This window comes from Ochotona curzoniae, unplaced genomic scaffold, assembly GCF_017591425.1.
Source record: "Ochotona curzoniae isolate NIBS_2020 unplaced genomic scaffold, NIBS_Ocur_1.0 scaffold_4701, whole genome shotgun sequence".
Lineage (NCBI taxonomy): Eukaryota > Metazoa > Chordata > Mammalia > Lagomorpha > Ochotonidae > Ochotona > Ochotona curzoniae.
The window spans coordinates 1,401,270-1,428,021 of NW_024467122.1; the positions used below are offsets into that span (position 1 = coordinate 1,401,270).

The window sequence follows — 26,752 nt, forward strand, 5'->3', positions numbered from 1 at the left end:
GAGAGACAGGAACACGCAGTATCAGGCAGGATGAGGCTGCTCCTGGCTAGTCTAGAAACAGTGGAAACCTCAACTCCGGGGATATACTTTGAGACACAGGCAAAAGGACCCATCAGTCAAGATGCTGGTGAAATGGCAGCATCTAGAGAAATGAGGAAAGAAGACCCCAAGTGACAGATCCAGAAAACCCACAGGCATCTCTACCCACCAGAACCTGATACAGCAACATGTCCCGAGAAAGGCTAGCCACAGTCAGGAAAGCTTAAGGGAAGGACGGGCTGGCCTTGCATCTCGAGCACGCACAGAAGACGTGCTGCAGCCGGGCTGGCTCTCCTGCCATTGACTTATGGCACAAGACACACACACACATATCAGAAGCGCAGTGAGCTACCAGCCCGTGCCCCTTAGGACGGCTATCATCTCAAAAAGGAAGAAAAGCCTTAACCGTCAGTGAGGACAGGGCGCGTAGACAAACTGGCACTCACGGTGTAATGCTGCTGTGAATGAAAGATGGTGCAGCCAGCTTAAAAACACTACGACACTTCCTCAAGAAGATGTAAAAATAAACACACACTCAGATCACCCAATGACTCAGCAGTTTCACATCTGGGCATATTACCAGAAAGAAAGGAAAGATGTGCTCGTCTGGGTCCAGAGCAGTATCACACCCAATGGCCAGACAATGGACTCTGTCCCGAATGTCCATGGAGAGGGTGAGTGGTCACTGGAAGGTGACAGATAACATAGCTGTAGACAGAGACACACGCAGGATGTTCCTCGGAAGCTGATATCCACAACAGCATGTAAGAATTTTGAGGACACGGCACCAAGCAAGTCTGACTCAGTGAGTCCCTGAAGTGTGACCCCGTGCTGGATCCAGGCCCACAGGGAGACGGGGCAGGTGGGCAGTCAGGGTTTACCACATGTACAGACTTCTCGGCTGAGGACAATGACAAAGTTCTCGTGATGGTTTACCAACATGAACCTACGTCTGAGAAGGACACCAGTGGGCAATGATGCACCCTGCAGGCTTTACTACACTTTTTAAGTGTGTATGCAGCGGGTACCAACTATGCAAGCTTGTTCAGAGAAAGGTAGCCTGGCAAAGCCAGCAAGCTGGGCCAGACGATCCCCACCATGGGCAGTGCTTCAAACCAGGGAACAAACCCCACAACACTGAGTGTGGAGAGAATGGCAAACCCGCAGCAGCGTTTTCAGCCACATCCTGTCCGAACACCAGACAGATGACCTTCATCTGTGCTTACGGACAGAAACCGGGTCAAAGCTCTCCCCGCCTCCTACTCCACTTGAGAATCAGGGACACAGAAGGTAAGCTTGCCCTCGTTTGGCTTCTACTCAGCAACAGCTCCAACACTTCTGTCTCACTCACAAAACCAAAGCGAGGGCCTGGCGCGGTGGCGCAAGTGGTTAAAGGTCCTCGCCTTGCACGCCCGGGATCCCATATGGGCGCCGGTTCTAATCCCGGCAGCCCCGCTTCCCTTCCAGCTCCCTGCCTGTGGCCCGGGAAAGCAGTCGAGGACGGCCCAAAGCTTTGGGACCCTGCACCCGCGTGGGAGACCCGGAAGAGGCTCCTGGCTTCAGATCGGCATAGTATCGGCCGTTGCGCTCACTTGGGGAGTGAATCATCGGATGGAAGATCTTCCTCTCTGTCTCTCCTCTCTCTGTATATCCGCCTTTCCAATGAAAAAATAATAAAAATAAATCTTTTAAAAAAAAAAAACCAAAGCGATACATCTGCGCCCTGGTCACAGACTTTCCCACAGAGCTGGCCACACGTGGATCCAGTGTGTGGAGGCCAGCACCTACCCATGTTCCCGAAGTGGGGACACCGCTGCTGTGACGTCAGGGCCCCAGCACGTGGCCTCAGGAGCTGTGCGCGCCCTTCTCGGCAGTCCTGAGCCGGGCAGCCACAGCAGCAGGAGAGTTTCAGAGGAAATGGAAGATCCGGTTACACCTTATCTCTCAACGCCAAAATACAAGCAACTGACTGCATAGATCAGTGCAAAGTTCAAGAGAATTCAGGAGTTTTACTGGGCAAACAGGAATGTGAAAAGCAGATTCTGCCATTAAATATCATCATTTCTGAGAGAGGTAAGTCACCAAAAACTGGTTTTGGCCCTAATCACATTTATGACTCTTTAGCTGAAAAGCAGACCTGGCCACTGCTTTTCTTTCATCACGGTGTCTCCATGACAACGTGCGCAGGGCCCCCAAGTGCGCACAGCACACGCCTCCCAAGCCCTCCGAGTGAAGACCTGCTGGGTGGCACTTCCCTTCCTGCCATGAAGCCCAGAGGGACCTCTTGGGATGAGCCCAACACACCCATGATCTTTCCCACACTTTCGGGGAGGGAGCTGGCTGGGCTTCCACATCCTGAAGGCGCAGCTCGTGGCCCAGCCTTCCGTCCCAGCCACGGCCCATCCTTGCTCTGCCTCCTTCTCAGGAAGCCAGCGCCTAGGCAAGGCTCTGCAGGAGACAGGAACCACGCAGTTCCATCCTCAGCCTACTGACTCTCAGGTGACAAGGGGCACGTTCCTTACAGCACACAAGCTTTTACAGAACACCAGAGGCCGTGAAAGGCACTAAAGTGCGCTTTGGCAGTGTGGGCAAGTAGCCACTAACGCAGCACAGAAGGGACGGGGCCCATCTTCCTAGTACTCACACAGGAAACAGCTCTGGGCTCCTGGCTTCCACCTGGCCCAGCCCTGGCCATTGTGGCCATTTGGGGAGTGAACCAGAGAGTGGAAGATTCTCCTTCTCCCCTCCTCTCTGAACTCTTTCAAATAAATAACACATAAATCTTTTTTTAATCAGCGCATTAAACACAATTCATATAACATGTTGGGTATGATCCAAAGCTTGAAGTCGATAAAGAGTTCTTCGAAGGAATCAGCGCTAGTGGTCTGAGTGCCTGAGTTAATTAAGGAGCTGATGAAAGCAGACTCTTCTATATAAAACAGCAAAGGCGGTAGGCATGGGTGAAGGAGAACACGGATGGATCACTTGAGAATTTAAGTGGCATACACACTCAACATAGCTATTTAAAACAAACAAAACCAAACCAGAAAATACTGAAATTCAAGGCTGGCATGGTGGCTTTCAAGGTTAGTCTCCTGCCTGCAGTACGGGCATCTCACATGCGATCCAGTTCATGTCCTGACTGCGCCACTTGTGACCCAGTTCCAAGGACAGCAGCAGAGGATGCCCTAAAGTCTCAGGACGCTGCATGCCAGTGGGAGACCAGAGAGCTCCTGCTTCCAGATCGGCTGAGCCACGACAGATGCCATCTGGGGAGTGAACCAGTGAATGGAAGGGCCGTGTGTGTGTGTGTGTGTGTGTGTGTGTGTGTCCTTCTCTCTGTAAAACTACCTTTCAAATAAAAATCGCTAAAATCTTAAAAAACAAAATTACTGAAATTCAAAATAAAAATCGCTAGGGAACACTACAGAATAATTTTTTAATTAAAAAAAAGTGTGCATAAAATGGCTAAAAACCATCTGATAGATGCACATGCCTCATGTACAAGGAGTTTGCACAAAGTGTGCAGGGAAAACAGCGAGGGGCCAGTGTTGATCCACTACCGGCCCAGCCGCCAACTCGAAGCAGCACTCTGTGTGGACACGAGTTTAGGAGCCTGCCGCTCGTGCATGCTCCGGCTCCCTGCCCGTGTGGACTCGTGCCTTGGATGGGTGCTGCCGGAGGTCCGAGCGCTCAGGCCCTGCGCCCACGTGGGAGACCCAGAAGAAGCTCCTGGATATAGCCTGGTCCGTCTCAGCCACTGCAGCCTGTTGGGGGTGAACCAGCACATGGAAGAGAAAAACCTCTCTCTTCCTCTCACTCTGATTTGCAAATAAATAAAAAATAATGTCTAAAAAGCAGAAGTGAAGCTCAGATCACTTTAGTAGAGCGTTTCTGAGAAACGTGTACAGTTATTCACAATCGGCCTTCTCCACAAGCAGCCAAGGTCTCTTATCTGTAGAGAACATCACGGCAGAACTCCTGCATGGGAAAGGAAACTTCTAGGCTACTTGCTAGCATCAACAGTTCGCACTGGGAAAAAATACAGCTGTACATGCCAATCAGAGTTCAAAACAGAGGCAGCCAGAGGGCAGGACCACGTGCTGTATTGGAACTCAGTCCAGCCCAGGGCTGCCTCCTCGTCCATCACACGGGAGGAGGGAAGATGCTGGCAGTCAGGAGAGAGACTGGAGGAGGACTGTGGACATTCAGTGCTCGTGGCTCACACCACCCTCTGCCCAAGTCTGGTCCACCACCGGAGGTAAGGCATCTGCACGGGTACCACGCAGCTGGAAACCACTCAGGCCCCAGCCTGCCCGCAGCCTGCCCCTGTCTGCCCATCACCACAGAGCCCCAAGCCTCTGTCCTAGTTTCTGCAAGGCCTTCTTGAAGATCATCAACCCAGAGGTGCCTCTGAGCTCTCCTCTGAATACTGCTTCCTGTTCCTCCCCACACAGCTCCCCCTCCTCTGTTGACCGCTGCGCTGCTGAGGCATGCCTGGGTCCCAGCACCACACCTGGCACCAACTGAAGGTACAGGCCTTCCCTCTCAATTCACACAGCAAGGAGGGTCTTCAGAACACCCAGTGCTCACTGCAATGAACGACCATGTTCCAGCAGCGAGGTTTTCTGTATGGAAAACCTCCCACCATGTAGTGGGCAGGAAAACAGACCAAGAAAACAACCAGGTATCTTTATTAGCAGCAGCCTTGTGGGGGAAAGCCCAGACTGTTCTCACGAGGGTTACTCTTACTCCTCATCATGGTGCAGGACAGGCCGCACACCAAGGGCCACCTGTGCCTAGCCAGGGGCGAGGGCTCGAAAGTGCCAAGTGATACACAGAGTCAGCTTTGCTCTTCATCACCCTGTAAACCCACGTCTTAACAGCCAAGCTCTGTAGTGCCCATCCCATGAGGACAGCACCGTAATTTCAGGGAGGAATCACGGGTTATCTTGGAATAAGCACAAAACCCCAAGTTACCAACTGCAATCAGGCTAGGCCAGCAAGTGTCAGCAACGCTCTCCAACCCACTGCCCTGCCCATGGCTGGCTTCTGAGCCCGTGCTTAGCCTCACTCACCCTAAGGAAAGCTCAAGTGAGTGTAATCAATCCCACAGCCCCACTGGGTCCTCCAGGAAGGCAGGACCCTCCCACTTTGCTCCTCCGCCCTGACTCAGAGGCTGAGGCTCCTGGCAGCAGGATGCACTCCGCCCAGCTCCCGCCTCGGCCAGCAGCTTGCTGCACTTTCAGAAGTGCTGTCTAACATTCCCAGGCTTCATCTGCGTGGCTGGCGGCTCCTTCCCAGTTCTGGATCCCGACATGCCGCCTGCGAGCAATTAGCTTCCCAGAGGCCCCAGCCCACTCAGACACTCAGAGCACACTGAGTGAGGGGGACACATCAGCTCCCAGCAAGAGGCCCCAGTGGGAAGCCAGCACAAGCCAGCCCAAGGGCAGCTCTGCCCTGTAGTCATCAGGGTGGCCAGAGGGCCTCCCCAGGGGCCCGCATTACCCCAGGAGAGTGGAGAAACAGCCACAGCACACCCAGACAAAAGGCGGAGGCCAGCAGGGAAGCCAGAGCTGGAGGAGTAGGGGAGGACTGAGACAGGACCCTTCCCAGGAAAGGCAGCCATGGGGAGGGCTCTCGGGCACCTTGCGGACATGGTGGCCACCTGAACCCGAGCCCACAGTCCAACAGAAAGCGGGCCTCCCTCCTCCCAGTCTCTGCTCAGACTCCGTGTCTCCCCTCACAGCTCCAGCCGGCAGCTGCAGATTCATCCACTCCTGACCAGGAAGCTGAGGCCCCTGGAGCCCACAAAGGCAAGCAGCCGGCACGCCAGCAGGCTGAGGCACGGCCTTACCTTCAGCAGCACCACGGCCACAGTCCTGTCTACTCTGGAGATGTCGCACAGGCTGTAGCGCCTCTTGTGCCGCTCGTACATGCTGCCCAGAAGCAGAGGCCAGGAGACAAAACACAGGGCGGGCACCACCGGGACCTGTCAGGGCAGTTCTCACAGCAAGCAGGGGCTTCTGCCTTCCAGACTTCCCTGTGTGAACAACCTTTTGGGGTCACAACCTCAGCAGCAGAGACCAAGCAGGATCCAATCCCTTGAATGAGAGCTTTCTGGCAGCTTCAGGGTGCAAGACGAGAGACTTGCAACCCCCGTGGAAAAAACCCGTGTCCACAGACGCTACACCCTGCGCAGATCCTGAGAGCGCGGGCGGTGCACACCACTCCCATGGCTGGCAACAAACCCCGTCGAGAAGCAAAGAACAAACTGGCCACGCACAACGGCCGACACACACGGGGGAGAAACCCAAGGCAGCAGCCGCCTCCACTCTGCACTTGGCAGCAAGAGGAGAAAGACGACTCTACTTCAAAGAAATCCCAAGAAAAAATGTGCTGGGTTCTCTTACTTGGGGGAAAACAAAGGGCAAGAAAGCCAATTTTTCCTTCCAGAATTGTAAAGAGGCTGGGGAGAGGCTGTTGATGTCCTGCAAGGTGGAGTCCTGGAGTCCAGCAGCTGGGCTTCGACTGAAGCCGCAAATATCCAAGGACAGTAGAGCAGAAGGGAAGACAACTCCGGCTCGTGGAGCGCCCGGCCAGCCCGCCCAGCAGAAGGGAGGACAACTCCGGCTCGTGGAGCGCCCGGCCAGCCCGCCCAGCAGCCCCCCTTCTCCCTCTGGAGCAACGTCAGCGACTCGCCCTCGCTGCTTGGCCGCAGCCTCGGAGGGCTGAGACGCAACTGCAGTGGTGGGACCATGATTCACAGAGGGATGGGAGGAAAACAAGGCTTCCCTCGCCAGCCGCCTCCTGCCCCTCCTGCTCGCACAGCCCCTGGGAAGAGGCTGGCCGACGAGCCACAGGGCCCAGCGCAGTGGCCAACAGAGCCAGAGGGTGTGACCCCACAGCACAGAGTGCAGCACATCCTCTACTTGTGCACACAGAAATCCTGCTTCTCCGTCACACCAAGCCACGGGCTTACCAATAGGAAAATGCCGCCAGCTACTGCAGGGCTATGCCCTGACCTTCCCGGAAGAAGTTACAAAAAGTCCTCGCCTTGAATGCACCGGGATCCCACATAGGCGCCAGTTCTAATCCCAGCGGCCCTGCTTCCCATCCGGCTCCCTGCCTGTGGCCTGGGAAAGCAGTCGAGGACGGCCCAAAGCCTTGGGATCCTGCACCCGTGTGGGAGACCTGGAAGAACTCCTGGCTTTGAATCGGCTCAGCACAGTACCGGCCGGTGCGCTCACATGGGGAGTGAAGCATCGGACGGAAGATCTTCCTCTCTGTCTTTCCTCTCTGTATATCTGACTTTCCTAGAAAAATAAATAAATCTTTAAGAAAAAAAAGTGTCCACCAGGGAATCCAAGTGGGGAGGCCAGCAGGACTGCAAAGACGAGAGGAGCGTGTGTGCACGACACAGCGCTGTGAGTCACTGGGCTGGCTGGGCCGGGCTGGTGCGGTTCTGTGCAGGCGCGTGGCCCCTCCAGCCCCCACCGCAGACCACAGAAGACATGCTCTCACTTCAGGCATGAGGGGAGGGGAAGAAGAGGGACTGAGGGAAGCACAAAGCCATAGCAGTGGGTAAAGGCTCAAAAGGAAGGGTTAAAAATGATTTTTCTCTTTCTACAAGTTGCCCAGGGTTAATCCTATGAGCCCAGGAGCATGTGCACATGGGGGTTTGCCCCAGCGGCATGGAGGAAGACGGTCCTGCTGCCTGCAAACGCAGGTGACAGCCAGGCCAGGGACAAGGGCCAGGTGGCCGGCACGGCCTGCTGACCTACCAGCCCCCCAGCCTCAGCCACAGCCCACTCTGCACCTCCCGATGCCGTGCTGTGCCAGTTAGCCCCAGCATGGCCGGGAGGGGGTGTGATGCCCTCCCTCCAGCAGCCAGTGAGCCCCAACTGTGACGTCACCAGTGTGCAGAGGGAGGCAGATGTGGCTTTCAGGGTGAGGAGGCTGGAGAGCAGGACAAACAGAGATGGCAAGTTGTAAATAGAAGTCTTATTCCGGCTTCCCGATGTGGGAATCCAGCCGGGGAGTTACAAACATTTTCAGACTCTGCAGCCAGGGTGCACCGCAGAAGACCCTGTAGGCTCCAGTATAAGAATGGGTGCCTGATGATAACTCAGGGGTCTCTCTCCTTCCCCCTGGACACAGCATTGTGCTCAGAGGGGTCTGCTCCACCTGGCCCACCTTCTAACAGGATCTAACAAGGCCCCTGGCCCAGGGGCCCCAAGCCCACCTTCTAACTGGGATCTAACAGGACCCTTGCCTCCACCACTCCCACCTTCTAATGGGATCTAACAAGGCCCCTGCCCCAGGGGACCTGGCTTCTCCACAGGGACAGGGCCCCTCATCCCAGCTTCCACAAAGCTCATCTATATCAATTGAGCAGACACTGGACCCTGCAGGGCAGGAAACAAATAACAAGGCCTCTGCCCTCAGGAAGATTATAAAATTAGAGGGAAACCTGTTCTAGAATAATCTGATTTTCGGCAACAGCCACATCACTATTTGAGACATATGGATTGACCACTCTCCTGCCTCTGCTGCTGTGCTGCAAGCTGGCTGCCCAGCCCTTGCGCTGGATGATGCAGAGCTGGAGGGCAGTCTCGGGATCTGCTCAGCTCCCCCAGCCAAGGGCAAGCAGAATTGGCAGGCCTGCGTGTTTGCTGCTGAGGTGACAATTCCAAATTTTTATCAAAACCATCTGCAGTCACAGGTGCTACGATTTTGAAACACAGCGACCAAGCACTTCCTGTCAAAGTAGAGGTGGGGCGAGAAAGCAGGTCTGGGTCACCTCCCTTTCCTTTAGTTTGGGGTCACCATCACTCCTGGCAACGGTTATCTGCAGGACCCCTGGACCACCCTTTCACGTCCTCTGCCTCCTCCTCCCTGAGATGCAAGCAGCTCCTGTTGCACAAAAGCCAACGTCGGCTGGGGCATCCTACAGGCTCCAGGAGCTTTCTACACAGTGAAGTAACCCTTTTCCCGGCTGAAGGACGAGGCCCAACAGCCACACAGTTTGGCTTCCCAGTACGGAGCACGGGGTCACAGCAGCCACAGAGGCCCCACCGGCCCTGAGCAGGACCCTGCCTGCGGCTCAGACGGATGACAAAGACCTGGGACGCAGTGCCGTCTACTGCTCCTCATGTTACTGCCCCAGTGACATGCTGGGACCAGTGTGAAAACGGGGGCCGTTCTGAGCAAGTGACCAGGAACTACTCTGAATCTCTGGACTCACCCTCCCACAACAGGAAAAACACAGGGCTCTCCCAGCGGCCGGGCTCCACCTCTGTGTGGTCTCTAGCACCTGCTGGCAGCTGGAGGACCTCGATGGGGTGAGCAGAGGAAAGCACTGGCAGACACACCCTCTCAACACCTGCGCAGGGCACAGCACTCACATGCCAGTTCCCACCTGACTCCAGACACAGGATGGCGATGGGAAAGGCTTCCTCCGCCAGCCCTTTCCATGCAGTGGTGGTCTCAGGAATTTTCCTAGTCATCCCGAGACCTATTTAATCAGGGCCAGAGCCTAGTAGAACGTAGCTGAGGCATTTTGCTGGCACTGAGAGCGACGCCTCTCTGCTTCAAACAAGACACCTGTAGGCATGGTTCTGCGAGGAGAGACAGCCACAGCAGAGCATCACTCCCGCGGGGCTTTCTCCAGGCTCAGGATTTAGCATGGCTGTGCCGCCCCCACGCTGACACACACGGAGGCTCCGAGAAGGGGAAGAGAATGTACGTACACTCCAACTGGACAGGAAGCAACCCGAAGAGCCAGAACTGCTTCTCATGTGTTCAAATCTTGCTAACGTGCAAAGCCCACACCTGTAAAGTTCTGAGTAAAGGAGCTTTCCACACGAGCACTGTGCTTTGTTCCCAAAGACATGGATGCCGAGGACATGCTCTCTCCACGTAACTCCACCGTGAAATACCAAAGCCGTACGAGTTCATGCCCTGTGCTCATGGGAACCAACTACAGACTTCTCCCAAAATGCCCCAGCAGCTGGGCCAGACACCAGGCACTGGAGGATGGCAGGGAGGCAGCCGGTGTCCCAGCAGGTGCAACAGAGTGCACAGGGACCCTGGGCCGTGGGAGCCACGGGGAGCAGCACAAGGCCAGAGCTGGACCAAGGCACGGATGTGGATCGGGGTGGGAAGCACAACGCACTGCAGGGAGATAAACAGCGGCAAACGCCGTCAGCCTCAAGGAGACACACGTCCGGTAGGTCTTGGAGAGGACAACTTGGGGACAGCTGTGATGCACCAAAAAGCTGGATTTAAGGATTCCATCATTTTACTTATTTGAAAGGCAGAGCGAAAGAGGCAAAAGACAAAATGATCTCCCGTCTGCTAATTTAGGCCAAGGGACCACAACAGCTGGGCCAGGCAGGAGACAGGAGCCCACAGAGGGCAGGGGTCCAAACTTCTGAACCACCTTCTGCTACTCTCTCAGGGGCATGACCTGCGAGTGGTCCCAGAAAAGTGACATCCCGTCTTTCAGAAAGTGTATACTCAACTGTCTGGTTTTCCCCCAAGCCACTTTTCCTGTGGACAGAGTACCTACGTGTCACGGGTGCTGCAGGACGGCAACCTGAGAAATACAGCAGGAAACAAGAGCCATGAACTTGACATGAGCCACTAGCCACCAGCAGGACTGTCCTTTCACACAGTCAAGTGTGCCCAAGAGACCCAGCCACAGACCAGAGGAACTTGGGCCCTGTGTCCAGTGTCCAGTGTGGGGGATAGGGGATCCTGAGAAAAGGGGGGTGGGTAAGTGAAGTACATCTTGGCAATGAATGGGGAAGGACAGCAAGAACACAGAAGAAACTTCCTTCCAGATGACCATCTAAGGACATCAGGACAACTGCCCCCTGGCAAGCGGGGCCAGCAGGGCAAGAACAAGACCGGCTCTCGCCTGCCAGAATTTCCTGAAGGGATTCTGTCCGCACCAGCAACACAGGGTGGTCAGCTGGCAGCAAACCAGGACACAGGAGCTAATTTATTCCTCAACACAACAAACATCTGGGTACCTGACAGTTGATCTATATGGTATCAGGAAAGGGAAAAAATTGATGAAACATTCTGGGCTCTTAAGGCAACCAGCTCGACATGAGCACGAGGCAACAGCGGGCAACTCCGGGGACAGCTCTGGGGGCAGCACCAGGGGCAGCTCTGGGGGCAGCTCTGGGGCAGCACCGAGGGCAGCTCTGGGGGCAGCAGTGGGTAGCTCTGGGGGCAGCTCCGGGGGCAGCTCTGGGGGCAGCAGTGGGCAGCTCCAGGGGCAGCACCGGGGGCAGCTCTGGGGCAGCAGCAGGCAACTCTGGGGGCAGCACCGGGGGCAGCTCTGGGGGCAGCAGTGGGCAGCTCCGGGGGCAGCTCCAGGGGCAGCACTAGGGGCAGCTCCGGAGGCAGCTCTGGGGGCAGCAGTGGGTAGCTCTGGGGGCAGCAGTGGGCAGCTCCGGGGGCAGCACCAGGGGCAGCTCCGGGGGCAGCTCTGGGGGCAGCTCTGGGGGCAGCACTGGGGGCAGCACTGGGGCAGCTCCGGGGGCAGCTCTGGGGGCAGCACTGGGGGCAGCAGTGGGTAGCTCTGGGGGCAGCTCTGGAGGCAGCTCTGGGGGCAGCAGTGGGTAGCTCTGGGGGCAGCAGTGGGCAGCTCCGGGGGCAGCACCGGGGGCAGCTCTGGGGGCAGCTCTGGGGGGGCAGCACCGGGGGCAGCACTGGGGCAGTTCCGGGGGCAGCTCTGGGGGCAGCACTGGGGGCAGCAGTGGGTAGCTCTGGGGGCAGCTCCGGAGGCAGCTCTGGGGGCAGCAGTAGGTAGCTCTGGGGGCAGCAGTGGGCAGCTCTGGGGGGGCAGCACCGGGGGCAGCTCTGGGGGCAGCAGTGGGCAGCTCTGGGGGCAGCAGTGGGTAGCTCTGGGGCAGCAGTGGGCAGCTCTGGGGGCAGCAGTGGGTAGCTCTGGGGCAGCACCGGGGGCAGCTCTGGGGGCAGCACCGGGGGCAGCACCAGGGGCAGCACCGGGGGCAGCTCTGGGGGCAGCAGTGGGCAGCTCTGGGGGCAGCACTGGGGCAGCTCTGGGGGCAGCACTGGGGGCAGCTCCGGAGGCAGCTCTGGGGTAACCAAGGCCAGTGGAAGCAGCCTTTCCAAATGCAACTTCACATACACAGGGCATGGCATCTGAAGTTCCTGGCAAGTCATGAACACGTTTGTTCAAAATAACCTAACCACAGAACAAGTGTGACTCGCACATAAAAGGAGCCAGTTTTGCTTTAGGAAATGATGTGACTTATTTTTCTAGGCGGGGCAAAAGCCTGCAGCAGAGCCACTCAGAAGAGCCTGGGATGACTCAACTTCCCAAGGGAGACCGGCACATCCTCCAGGCTGACGCCCCGAGACAGTCATGCTTCCCAAAACACTCGCCGATGAAGGCGGAGGAGCAACACTCCACATGCAAAGGCACTTTCCATACTGGAGGAAGGCTAACCTTGGCAATTACAGCACCGAGCCAAGAACAAGCGTGCACTTCTGTCTTGCTCGCTTTGTTCAGGCCGAATGCGTGTGGTAAGGTTCTGGCGATTCACTGTAACTGCACTGAAGACGAGCTTGTGGGCGTGCGTCTGGGAAGGGTGACCACGGCACGTGGCACAGAGCAGAGGTGTGCTCGTCCTCAGCCCTGCTCGGAGCACAGGCACACGAGGAGTGGCGGGAGGGTCCAGGGCTCACTGGCTTCCGCCCACCTGTCCGGAGTAAGCCTGTGGCCTTTCTGAGTGCTACACCTGCTAAATGCGGGCCCAAATCATGACAAACAGTAACAAACCCGCTGTGGGGAATGGATGAATCCACAGATAAAATATGTGCCTAACGCTTAGGGCACAAGTACCCTACAGGGTTAGTAGCTACAGTATTTCTATTTTTTTTAACTTATTTTATTTTGATTGAAAAGTCAAGACCAAGCTCTTGCTCTGCAGCTCCCCAGGCCACCCCTCCTCAGCCTCCTGTGGATGCTACAGCAACGGACACAGGTGTGCTCCGAACAAGCAAAGCGTCTGTAACAGATCAGCGGAGCTTTCCCGAGTCAGAATTCCAAGGACTTTGCCTCCAACGCACACAGCTTTACGTGTTCCATTTGACTGCAAACACCGTTGCCTGACTTCTACACGTACGTCAAGAGGGTTAAGGACCCTTCTTCACTCAATCCTCGGCTGCTTTCCCAGGCCGCAAGCAGGGAGCTGCACGGGAAGTGGGGCTGCTGGGACACAAACCGATGCTCAGGTGGGCTGTTGGCACTTGCAGGCACAGAGGACTAGCCATTTGAGTCGTCACACTGGCCGCTACTCAAGCCTAAACGCACACACTAGCGTCTGCCGATGAGAAGACGGGAGCGTCACTCTGCACCCGATTTCCAACAGCAACGTCCACCATGGTGATTCATCAGTTACTTCAACTACACTTACAGCTTCCAAAACAACTGCTATGGAAACAGGACACAGGATTTCAAGAGTGGGAACTACTTAGGAGAGAAACGGAGTCCCGCTGCCCGAAGCACACACGGCGGAAGTGACCGGAGGACACCGGGCTCGGGTTCTGCCTGTGCTGCTCTGTGAGCAGTGCACTCTGCATCTACCAACTGGACAATGGGCACTCTGAGTGGCACAGCAGGCATCAACAGGAGGCAGCGTGCACCGCTGACCGCACTGGGGGGCTGAGCAGCAGCCTGAGAAGGACTCCGAGGGCCCAGCTCAAGCAGAGGCGCCAGTGAGCAAGCCCTGACGGACAAGCATAGCTGGACGCATCTGGAGTGGCCGTCACAGACAAGGGGGCACCTGCACTAGCGACCTCAGCTCACAAAGATGAAACAAAGGAGTCCTTTCATCTAGTGCTCAAAGTGTCTGAGAATGCTGTGAGAACCGCACACTTCCCAGGCCACAGGGAGGTCAGTCAGACATGGCTGCACAGTCACACCAACATGCCACTTGCTCTTTGTGTCACCCTGGCATCTCAGTGGTCAAGCCACAGCACACATCAGGGCAGCAGCAGGCAAGGGGCACTGCACTCATCCTGCTGTCCACTGCCCCTCTCCCAAGTCCTTGCCAGGGGTCAGTGCCCGGCACAGAGGCCTATGCTCTCTGCAACACTGGGCATCACTTCCTATGCAGCTCCAAGGGTGGCCCAGAAAAGCAAAAGGATGCCCCAAATGCGTGGGCCCTACACCCATGTCCGTGCTTCAGAAGCTGCTGGCTTTACGTGGCCCAGCCCTGGCTACTATGGCCATTTGGAGAGTGAACCAACAGATCAAAGATCACTCTGTCTTTCCCTCTGTAACTCAGCCTTCCAAACAAAAATAAATCTTTTTTTTTAAAAAAAAAAAAAAAAGAATGTCCCCCATGCTGGAGCTATGAGCCCCAGTTCCAGTGACAATACCTCCACCTTCTGAACGCCCCAAGGCCTGCTGCCCTGCAACACTGCTGCCCATGGGAGCAGGGCGGTCTGAAGCAAAATCATTAGTGCATTGTCCACAAGCTGAACTAGCAGCATTTTCCTCAAAACACTCTGACCTGAAAGAGGAACTGAAGGCAACAGTTAAGCAGAACCTAGGGCGTTCTTAGGAGTGACCCGGCAGAGCTGCCTCAAATGCCAACAGGGGCAGGGGTTACTGCTGCTCACGACAGTGAGAGCTCCGTACGAACGCACGGATTTTAGAACACTTGGCAGGTCCTCAGTCCTTAGAGCTACACATGTGATGTTTGGTGGTGCAGAACAAAACGTTCAACATTTGCGAGAGTCGTATTACTCAGTAAACTAGCATCTTTCAAATGACTAAACCACGACGTTACCACAAGAGCATCCTTGAGTAAAAGCTCCCAGAGCCCACAGCAGGCCAGGACACTCACGCAGCAGAGCACAAAGAGTTCACACTGTCACTTCAGCTCCACACCACAGACATTCAGGAACTTAACACCTGTCAATTTTGATCTAGTATCAAATAAGAATACTAGAGGAACATTAGTAAAGTCTTTTTTTTTCAAGCATCTACCTAACCCAGGCTAATTTTCTTTATGTACTTCAAGCAAACAACAGCCCTCCCTATAGCAGACCGAACACAGAAATGTATACCTAAGTCAGACTAAGGCTTATATACCTCAACAGAAACAAAACCAACACTACAGTAGGCTGGGTGATAAGAGGAGACCTAAAACTATATTTTTAAAGATTCACTGTATTTTTTTTTTAAAGAGTGTGGTGGTGGGGGAAGACAGAGAACTTACACTCACTGGTTCACTGCCTAGTGGCTGTGGCTGGACAAGGCTGAACCCAGGAGCTCCGTGGGTGCAGAAGCCATGTGTGCCCAGGAGCCGAGGAGCCACGTGGGTGTAGGAGCCCAGGAGCCATGTGGGTGCAGGAGCTATGTGGGTGCAGGAGCCCAGGAGTCATGTGGGTGCAGAAGCCATGTGGGTGCAGGAGCCCAGGAGTCACGTGGGTGCAGGAGCCATGTGGGTGCAGGAGCCCAGGAGTCACGTGGGTGCAGGAGCCATGTGAGTGCAGGAGCCCAGGAGTTACATGAGTACAGGAGTCACGTGGGTGCAGGAGCCCAGGAGTCATGTGGGTGCAGGAGCCATGTGGGTGCAGCAGCTAGGTGGGTACAAGAGCCCTGGAGCTACGTGGGTGCAGCAGCCAGGTGGGTGCAGGAGCCACGTGGGTACAGGTGCCATGTGCGTCCAGGAGCCACGTGGGTACAGGAGCCAGGTGCGTCCAGGAGCCACGTGGGTACAGGAGCCATGTGTGTCCAGGAGCCACGTGCGTCCAGGAGCCAGGTGCATCCAGAAGCCACGTGCGTCCAGGAGCCCAGGAGCCACGTGCGTCCAGGAGCCCAGGAGCCACGTGGATGCAGGAGCCACATGGATGCAAGAACCCAGGTACAAAGAAGCAAGAATTCCAGGAGACAGCACAGGGGTATGAGTGCTTAAGTTAAACCTGATAGTTACTGCAAAGAAAACAAGGCTTGGGAGAGCAAGCATTTCACCCGGAGTTTAGACAGCTTTGTCCCCCACTGCAGGCCCTGGCACCCCAGTCCTGGATACAGCCCCTGCCTGCAGCCCCTCAGCAGTGCAGACCTGGGAACAAGTGTGAAGGCTCCTGTCACCAGCAGGGAAAGTATGAAGGCTCCTGTACCCGGTTTCCTGTCAGCAGCAGGGGAAGTATGAAGGCTCCTGTACCCGGTTTCCTGTCAGCAGCAGGGGAGGTGTGAAGGCTCCTGTACCCGGCTTCCTGTCAGCAGCAGGGGAGGTGTGAAGGCTCCTGTACCCGGTTTCCTGTCAGCAGCAGGGGAGGTGTGAAGGCTCCTGTACCCGGTTTCCTGTCAGCAGCAGGGGAAGTATGAAGGCTCCTGTACCCGGTTTCCTGTCACCGGCAGGGGAGGTGTGAAGGCTGCTGTACTTGGGCTCCTGTCACCGGCAGGGGAGGTGTGAAGGCTCCTGTACCCGGTTTCCTGTCACCGGCTGGGGAAGTGTGAAGGCTGCTGTACTTGGGCTCCTGTCACCGGCAGGGGAGGCACAGAGGACTTCTTGGTCCTGCACTTTGGTCCTGGCCCACGCCCTGAGTCAGCAAATGTTACCTTTCTCCCTTACCTCTTCATCTCTCAAATTAACATGTTAAAATTTTTTTAAATTATTATTTTAGGAGCCCAAGTCCCCAAGAGGGAGCAGGGTCCTAAGGACTCTGTTGATGACAGCCCTAATGACAGAGCCAGAAAGAACACAATTCGGCAAAGCCTGCCAAACGCACAGCTATTTTAAACATATACTCCAGCCCCGCAAGCAAAAAAAAAAATCAAAACTGAAAAAACCCTTGAGGGGAGAGAAGCTGCTGAGATCCCACCTCTTCCGTCACTGTCCAAAGTCCCCAGAGCAGACATGCGCAGTGAGTACCAGGACCGTCTGCACTGCTGGGGAAGGCAGGGCTGTGAGGAGGCCACACACACACACACCCACACACAGCCCACCCCCCCCCCAAGGCATGGCAGGCAGAAGCACTGTCCACCCGCTGAGCATGTGCCAGCCGAGTGGTTACTCAACTCAGCAATTTCTCATGATCATCACAACACAGGTGCCTCAAGGATAAGAGGCCTCCTTTTAAAGCTTAAAGTTAATGATAAACATCTGTAAAATGCTTTAACTATTATTTCTTTATTTTAAAAGGCTTTTCCCAAATAAATTTTTATTTTGTGAAAATGAATGCCAATATTTGAAGTCCTGTCCACTGCACTCAAGACAGCCCCAGCGTGAACAAGTCCCTGAGTGAGTGCACGTTTCTAAATATGAGATCTGCGGGTACACACACAGGCAGCTCCTCCCCTCTGCCGGACTGGACTGGCTGATCACAGGATGCAATCCTTTTGGGAGGGAGGAGACTGACCTAGTCCTCTCTTCTTTCTTCTGTAAAGGTTTTTAATTTTTTCCTAATTGTATCTGTCTACTTATTTATTCAAAACACATCAAGACCAAGTTCCCACCTCCTGGCTCACTTCCCCTAAGATGCAGCAGTTAGGGTGGGGCCAGGAGCTGGAGCTCAGTGCCAAGGATGGAGGCAGCCGAGCACTAGAGCCCTCGCTACTGCCTCGCCAGGGCTGCAGCTGGCAGGAAGCTGGGGCCAGGAGCTGGAGCTCAGTGCCAAGGGTGGAGGCAGCCGAGAGCTGGAGCCCTCAACACTGCCTCGCCAGGGCTGCAGCTGGCAGGAAGCTGGCTCCAGGACTCATAGGCAGCTGCACCTGCTGCACCAAACACCTAGCCCACTCACTCCAACCATCAAAAAAACAAACAAACAAAAAAAAAACCCACCACCAAACAAACAAACAACCCAGAACCGTCCACTACCATCTTCCTCACTCCGTGCTGAGGTGATGAACTCTTGAGTTAGTTGTTCTAGAAACAACTGCCACCAGACCTGGATGGCCTGAGTCACCGTTTCCACAGAAAGAACTCACGGGGTCTGGGAAAGGCCCAGGTTTCATCCTAACTTTGCTTCCCAGCCCCACAGTGAGGCTCTCTGCCATCTTCCCATATTCACATGGAACAAACCACCCTTAGAGGGAGAGATGGCTCGAAGCCACTTGTTATACCGAGCTACCTTCACGTTGCCTGTCACATGACTGCTGTTAGATCAATAGTCTTAAGTTAAAAACAGCAATGTGGGGCCCGGCACAGCAGGCTAGTGGATAAAGTCCTCTCCTAGCATGCGATGGAATCACAACTGGGCACCAGTTTGTATCCTGGCTGCTCTGATTCCATCAGGGCCGGCACCAAGAGCTGCTGCAACTTCCGCTCTTGCTCTTGAGCCTCACGCGGGCATCCTTCTGCTCACCTCGCTCACCTTCTACAAACAAAACCGAGGAGAATCCCCTCCGAGTCAGGTGCATTCCTCCTCGGGCCCAGCTCTCCCCAGTGAGAGTTCAAGCAACAGAAGTTCCCAATGTCCCCCCTGAACACTTGCGCCACTGGGCCGAGCCAAAGCCTTGGGCATTTTCCATGCAGCCCAAGCAGGGATAACCAGCCTGGCCCACACGCCTCACATTCCGGAAAGCTGCACATGCAGCATTCCCACAAGATCCCGGTTTCCAATTATTCCTCTAATAACTGCAGCTTCTGAAATCTTTTGCAATTATCTTCAGGGGAACACAGGCTCTGCCCCGCCACCCCCACCCTCACACCCCTCCAGTCCCAGAGGGATGAGCCTTGAGGCTTGACTAGGTCAGGACCAAGGACAGGCACAGACAGGCAAGAGCAAAGGGACCTGCAGTCAGGTCCAAGTTCAAGATGCTTTCAGTGCGCTCTGTGGGTCTCACTGACCACACGGTTCTTCAACAAGTCTCTCATGATGGCATCACCAAACTGAGTCCTTGGGGAGTGGGGCCAGGTAAGTTCCCAGAAACACTTGTGCCACTGCGTGGAGCTATGAGGCCAGAACAACCAGAGACTCCTGCCAGCTGGAGGCAGCCAGCTCAAGAGAGGCCCCAACATGGTCCACACACTACCCAGTGGGCTCAGTCTCCAGAGCTCTGGGGTTAATGCTACCTTTGCTGGCTGTATTTTTAAAAAATGTATTAGGACCCAGTGCAGTAGCCTAGCAGGTAAAGTCCTCGCCTTGCATGCACCAGGATCCCATACAGGCACCGGTTCTAATCCTGGTGGCCATGCTTCCCATCCAGCTCCCTGCTTGTGGCCTGGGAAAGCAATCAAGGGCAACCCAGGGCCTTGGAACTCTGCGCCCACATGGGAGACCCAGAAGATGCTACTGGATTCAGACTGGCTCAGCTCCAGTCATGGTGGCACCTGGGAAGTGGATCAAATGACGGAAGATCTTCCTCTCTGTCTCTCCTTCTCTCTGTATCTCTGACTTTCTAATAAAAATAAAGTAAATCTTTAAAAATCTGTATTACTGCCAGAGTGGTTGCAAGCCAGGATATTTGAGACTTCTGCAGCAGATTCATGCTCATTGGAGGGTTCAGTCAAAGTTAAGAAAGGACACTAGGACAAAAAGATACTCCTACCCCAAAGCGGGTCCTTCCCACTGCACTGCCCACTCACTTGTGCCCCGCTGCGGGGGTCACACGAAAGCCCCCAAGGCAGACCACCATTGGCCAAGACCTGTGCCCATGCACTGAGTCACACAATGTGATTCCAACTACACATGCTGCTTGCTACAGTTAGCTGAATTCTAAATACCTAACTTTTGAAAACGCTTTCATGGGGCTGGCTCTGTGGCACAGTGGTTAAGCTTCCGTCTTTCAACCTAGCCCCATGCTAATATGTGGGAGACCTGGATGCAGTTCCTGGCTCCTGACACCGGCCTGCTCACACCCTGGCTGCTGTGTCCATCTGGAGAGTGAACCAGAGGAAAGATCTCTGTCACACATCGTGTCCTTAGAGTGTGCACATATATCTTCACACACTCACACACACACACACACACACTCACACTCACACACACACACACACACACACACACACACACACACACACACACACACGATGTTCTGCCTCAGCCCAGGAAGGCATTCACTTAATACTAGCTGAATAACGTCTCAGTTACAGGCCATGCCAAAGAACTGAGCGGCCTGAGGCTGTCCCTGCAACAAGGGAACTGCTCCCCTGCAATGTGCCCCTTGTTTCTGTGGTGCCCACCACTAGGCACGCTCACAGCCCAGGGAAGGCCTGCACAGCGCAGCCAGGGCCTTCCACGCTCACAGCCCAGGGAAGGCCTGCACAGCGCAGCCAGGGCCTTCCACGCTCACAGCCCAGGGAAGGCCTGCACAGCGCAGCCAGGGCCTTCCACGCTCACAGCCCAGGGAAGGCCTGCACAGCGCAGCCTGGGCCTTCCACGCTCACAGCCCAGGAAAGGACTGCACAGTGCAGCCAGGGCCTTCCACGCTCACAGCCCAGGGAAGGCCTGCACAGCGCAGCCTGGCCTTCCACGCTCACAGCCCAGGGAAGGCCTGTACTCTGCAAGCAGGAGACTACACGACACTCTTCTTCAGGTTTTCTACCCTGTAAGCTTGTTCTTTTCAAATCAAATTTAAGTGGTTCTGAGTCAAGCTTGCATCAGTAACCTTAACCCAGAGCCAAGGATCACATTTTCCAAGCATGCGCACTGGCAGAAGTAACTGCCACACCCTAGCCCATGCTTCCGCGGCACCACACACTACTGCATTTCATACTGCAGTGTCAGAACAAGATGGGTTCTCTGAGGACAGCCTGACAGAGACTTCAGCTGCTCCCACACCGATGCTGACATGAGCGGCAGCAGCCCGCCATCCAGACTCCTCATGCCGGACTGAATTGCGTGTGTTGGCTCAGCAGTTATATCGACCACACACCTACTTCCCGAGGTCAAGCACAGAGCTCCAAGGACGTTCTGTGGACACCATCACATCATTTTTAGTGACATGGAAATGTGAGTAAGTGCCCCACAGGTCTGACATGACTGGTCATCTGTCTCCTTCCCTAACCACTTGGTAGCTGCCAACAACAGCTGGGTACAGAAACCATAAACACCCACACAAGACAAACTGTTTGAACTAAATTCCTGGAAATGCAAGAGAAAGAGAACAATGTAACAGTGCACCACTAGAAATAACAACAGGACACAAAAGGCACGCAAAAGGAACAGGAGATAAGCTAAGACTGACACGGCAATGAGCAGTTTGCTAGAAACCGAACACTAATGCTTCTTGAGAAAGATGGAAATCCAGCTGACTGGTTGGGGCTGTATAATTACACAACAGGAATCCTGCTTCCAGCTGAGAACCTTCTCGACGACCAGGGTGAAGTGCAGAGCCAACTTTCCCCGAGACCAAACACTCCACAGACTGGTTTTGGAGTTCTCCTTAACCATACTTGCCCTCGGGTGTTTGGCTGCTGGGAAGGCAGTGGGGGACAGTCCAAGCACACGAGGCCAGCAAGTGCGAGACAGGATGGGGTCTCTGGCTTCTGGCTGCTGCCTGGCCTACCTGCTAAACAGCTGAGGGAGCGAACCAGTAGACATTTCAGGACCGGTGTGGCGTAGCACACTGAGCCTCCACCTGTACCACCAGCATCCCATTTGGGCGTTGGTTTGAGTCCTGCTGCTCTACTTCTGATCCAGCTCTCTGCTAATGGCCTGGGAAGGCAGAGAATGGCTTAAGTCCTGGAGTACCTGCACCCATGCAGGAGAGCAGGAAGAAGCTCCATTCAGCTTCGGCCACTGCCACCACCTGGGGAATGAACCAGCACATCAAAAGATCTCTTTCTCTCTCTCTCTCTAAATCTGCCTTTCAAATAAAAAACTAATCTTTAAAATAGGTCATAAAGCAGTGTATAACAGGTTATGCTCTAAGCATTTGCTATGTGTATTCCACAGACAGTCATCGAGGAGGAAAGAAAGTAACCAAAGGTACAGGGGGAACCTTGAAACCATGGGGTACATGAGAAGGGAGGCCAAACCCACGGGATGACGCCCGGGAGGATTTCGGTAACAGCCAACAACAAACCACGATCGAGCCATCAGGCAGTTGACTGGGACGCACTCTGTGGGCGCAGATAAACGACCTGGCCTCCTGCATGGTGAACAACCTTCAATCACGTGGAGAAAGACGAAGAAACCCTGAACCTGCTAACCCCAAAATGCCTTTATTTGTTCCCATAATTCCTTTTATGAAACCGAGGCTTGTTCTGCAGCACATGTGTTAGGCAGAGCAGGTTTATGACAGGTGCCGTACTGCACACACGAGACCAGGACTGTAGCCATGTGCACTAAACACTTGTGGTGCCACTCAACAGAGAGTCCTATGCCCTGGCAGCCACAGATTCAGACGGTGACTCAAATGAATTCTCCACTTACATTTACTAGGCCATGGCCACAAATTTACCACTCCAAATTTTTAGGCATATAATATACAATTTTTTTAAAGAATCTTAAAGATTTAATTAAAGATTTATTTATTTTTATTGGAAAGATGGATATACAGAGAGGAGGAGAGACAGAGAGGAAGACCTTCTGTATAATAATTCACTCCCCAAGTGACTGCAACGGCCAGAGCTGCACCAATCCAAAGCCAGGAGCATCTTCCGGGTCTCCCATGTGGGTGCAGAGTCCCAAGGCCCTGGGCCGTCCTCGACTGCTTTCCCGGGCCACAAGCAGGGAGCTGGATGGGAAGCGGGGCTGCCAAGATTAGAACCGGCACCTATATGGGATCCCAGCACATTCAGGGTGAGGACTTACGCCGCCAGGCCACCATGTTGGGCCCCACAACACACAAATTTTACTTCTGGATAATGATGAATGAATGAAACAACAATTCAATGAAGCAATGACTGTTTTCAAGGCCACCCCACGGACTAGGCATGAGCCAGGAGGACTGGATTAACTAGTATTAAGCAAATGACACTCCACCTCAATCACAGTCCTGACCCAACTAGCCCTTTGCAGACAGCACAACCAGATGTGCGGGTGTTGGCAAGAGATGAAAAAATTAGCACACAGCCGTCCAGGAAGGTCAAGTTAAAGCCAGCTGATGAGAGACAGAACTAGAACCCAGCCCTGACTTAACTTGTGACAGAGATTCACCACAAAATACATGAAGGAAGGGAGAACGGGAGGGACAGAGCGAGGAACGGATGGACAGAGGAAGGGAGGGAGGCAGGCAGGGACTGAGAAAGGGAGGGAGGGAGGGAGGGAGGGACTGAGGGAGGCAGGAAAGGAGGGAGGGAGGGAGGCAGGGACGGAGGGACAGAGGGAGACAGGGATGGAGGGACAGAGGGAGGGAGGGAGGGAGGCAGGGACGGAGGGACAGAGGGAGACAGGGATGGAGGGACAGAGGGAGACAGGGATGGAGGGACAGAGGGAGACAGGGATGGAGGGACAGAGGGAGGGAGGGAGGCAGGGAAGGAGGGAGGGAGGCAGGGATGGAGGGACAGAGGGAGACAGGGATGGAGGGACAGAGGGAGACAGGGATGGAGGGACAGAGGGAGACAGGGATGGAGGGACAGAGGGAGACAGGGACGGAGGGACAGAGGGAGACAGGGATGGAGGGATAGAGGGAGGGAGGGAGGCAGGGACTGAGGGAGGCAGGGATGGAGGGAGGCAGGGATGGAGGGAGGCAGAGACGGAGGGACAGAGGGAGACAGGGACGGAGGGACAGAGGGAGGGAGGGAGGGAGGGAGGCAGGCAGGCAGGGACTGAGAAAGGGAAGGAGGGAAGGAAGGAGGGAGGGAGGGAGGGAGGGAGGGAGGGAGGCAGGGATGGAGGGAGGCAGGGATGGAGGGAGGCAGAGACGGAGGGACAGAGGGAGACAGGGACGGAGGGACAGAGGGAGGGAGGGGAGGCTGGCAGGCAGGGACTGAGGGAGGGAGGCAGGGACTGAGGGAGGGAGGGAGGGAGGGAGGGACGGAGGGACAGAGGGAGACAGGGATGGAGGGACAGAGGGAGGGAGGGAGGGAGGGAGGCAGGCAGGCAGGGACTGAGAAAGGGAAGGAGGGAAGGAAGGAGGGAGGGAGGGAGGGAGGGAGGGAGGGAGGCAGGGATGGAGGGAGGCAGAGACGGAGGGACAGAGGGAGGGAGGGAGGGAGGGAGGGAGGGAGGGAGGGAGGGAGGGAGGGACTGAGGGAGGGAGGCAGGCAGGCCTAGTCTACCCGCCTGTCTTCTTTAGGAGCACTAACATGCTTCTGGCCAGGAATTCACACACTCCTTCTAGTGAACTGTTTGTTCACAACAGCAAAACCTTAACAGGGGATTTCATATTTCATTCTTAAATGTCTAGAGAACAATTCAAAACAAGATAATGACATCACACTGATGGCTGCTTTGTAAGGGTTTCTGGATGCCACGGAATCGGTTCCTTTCAACAAGACTGCCTTGTTGGGGCCAGTGGCATGGCACACCAGGTGAAGCCAACGTCGCAACGCAGGATTCCATAAGAGTCTGGCTGCCTGCTGGCGAGCCTGGGAGACACTCAGGCAGTCGCGCGTGCCAGGCCGCAGCACCAGGCTGCTGCTTTGGGCAGATGAAGCATTCTCTCTGTAACTTCAAATAAAAAAATAAAATATAAAGAGTGTTCCTGTATTTTAACAAGAAAAAAAAAACTAGGTCCTCAAGAAAATAAATGAGGAGACTTCACATAAATTTATGGAAAATAAAATTTTAAGGTGAATTTGCTCTGCAAGGTGCCCTTGCCTGCAGACCCACACACAGCCCGCAACAGACGCAGCATGGAGCACGCACCTGCCAAGGAACACGCTGCCACACGCTACAACACGCGTGTCCTGAAAACACACCGAGGGAAAGGCAGTCACAAAACATCATCCATTGATGTGAAGTCCCACAAAGGGTAAACCCGTGACAATAAGAAGTGGATTCAAGATGGCAAGCAGCTGGGACAGGCTGGGAGCAGCAGATTAACAGCGGGGCTTGTTTGGGGGGGTGGGTGACAGTCCTTTCCTAAAATCAGAATATCAGCTTAAGTCCCTCCACAAACCTAGCTATATTAAAACCACTCAGCGGTGCCCCTTACTTGAATAGGCAGATTTCTCAGGGTGTGACCTGTATCCCGTACATCTGTCACAGAGACACACCAAGCCGCTGTCCTCACTGTGACGCATTCTGTACTCCAGCAGTGACCACTGAGCTGGGAGGTACAATCGTACCTATGCCACCACTGTACGCGGAGCGTCGGGGAGGGGAGGCCCGAGAGCCATCTGGGCGGTGACCATCGTTGTGGGATGCTTTGTGACAAGTGTCGCAGTCTCGAGGTCAGCGAGAAAGTTTTTCACAACAACTCCAAGGGATTCCCACAGGAGACTCCCTCTCCCTTTGCCCTATCACATGCTGATTTACTCAGGCATTTAAAGATAGGCAAACTCATTTCTGTGCCCACTATGCAGGTGCCCATTCACCAGGGATCAGCGCAACAACACAGCAGGAGGAGGTGAAGCACCAGGTCCCTCTGCCACCCGCAACCCAGGCCCGCGGCAGGCCAGCAGGCCATGGCACTCACCGCCTGGCTCTTCGGGCCTCGTCCCGTCTCGGCTGCAGGAGCGCCACTGCCCACTGCCGGGTCTTCAGAAACCGAAATCACACTGCCATTTCCCACAAAATCCACTTCATCTTCAGCTTTCGTATCTGGCATTTCTGAAGAGAACAGGAGGGAGAGAGCATGCTGAAAACACTGGGGCCTGTGCCTCGCCCCCCACCCCGTGCGCTCGCTCCCCGCCCCTCACCGAGTACCAGGTTCCTAGTTCAGGTTTTGCCACTAGCTGGAGAAGGACCTGGGCTCAGTACACACTCCTGTGGGCTGCCCTGTCCATGTGGCTTTGGAGGCAGTATAGACAACGTCCATGCCCAGCTCGGACTGACCATGGGCAAGTCAGTCTGCAAGTTAGGGGCAATGGCTCAAGCTGGGTGGTCCCACCTGGAATGCTCACCAAGTGACTTACAGAAGGTCAAGTGCAACAGGCCCAAGAGTGAGGCCAGGCCGAGACCAGGCTGTCTCATAAAAGAAACCATAAACCCTGATCCAGCCCTCACAGTAACAGTTCCAGTAAACTAACTTTTGATTTGTATTTCTTCCGAAGCCAAAATAAAATCACAAACTAGCCATTTCTTATCTTAGGGAAAAGGTCTTTGTGTACTTTCTCGCAAACACACAGCTGTCCTTCAGTTGGCCACGCCTGCCAGACCCGAGCCTGGCGGCTTCTGTCACTGGCCCATCAACACAGGAAGGAAGTGATCAGGATGAGGTCAGGGGCTAATTCAGGCGCCTGCCTGGCTTTACGGGACTTGTGGTGGGACAGTCACAGTTCACCTTGGCAATGCAAACACAAACAGAACCAGCTTCATTTCGCACAGAAGGCTCCCTGCGGTCACCATGAACCCACTGGTGCCGCTGCCCTGGCACAAAAGCACGCTGGGCCCAGGACAGGCAGAGCAGTCTCCCCCCCGAGGAGTGAAAGATGCCACTCGGGTTTCTCCTAGCAGCGCTTGCGACCAGCACAAGCCCTCGTTCAGATTTAGGAAAGTTATGATTTCTATAAACAAACATTTACAAACCTTTCTTCTTCCTTCTTTGCCCTAATCATACAATCTCACTAGCAGCTAGTTTTAAAACCAGCAAACAAGTTTCCTTGCCCAGAGAACCAAAACCTTGCGTTTGGTGAAACGTGACTCGGGACTCCTGGAGCAG

General features: G+C 54.9%; 2 protein-coding genes across 2 annotated transcripts in view; both read right to left on the reverse strand.

Annotated features, from left to right (window-relative positions):
* The window catches only part of AKAP13 (A-kinase anchoring protein 13), a 99,325-nt gene extending 92,180 nt beyond the window's left edge, over positions 1–7,145 (reverse strand). Inside the window, exon 1 of the mRNA XM_040969773.1 lies at positions 5,897–7,145. Coding sequence (XP_040825707.1) covers positions 5,897–5,977 — 81 coding nt within the window. The 5' untranslated portion in view covers positions 5,978–7,145. The remainder of the gene's footprint in view (positions 1–5,896) is intronic.
* A 17,565-nt stretch (positions 7,146–24,710) lies between these two features.
* LOC121149261 (A-kinase anchor protein 13-like) overlaps positions 24,711–26,752 on the reverse strand; it is a 100,244-nt gene continuing 98,202 nt past the window's right edge. Inside the window, exon 8 of the mRNA XM_040969764.1 lies at positions 24,711–25,701. Within this exon, the coding sequence (XP_040825698.1) occupies positions 25,463–25,701 (239 nt within the window). The 3' untranslated portion in view covers positions 24,711–25,462. The remainder of the gene's footprint in view (positions 25,702–26,752) is intronic.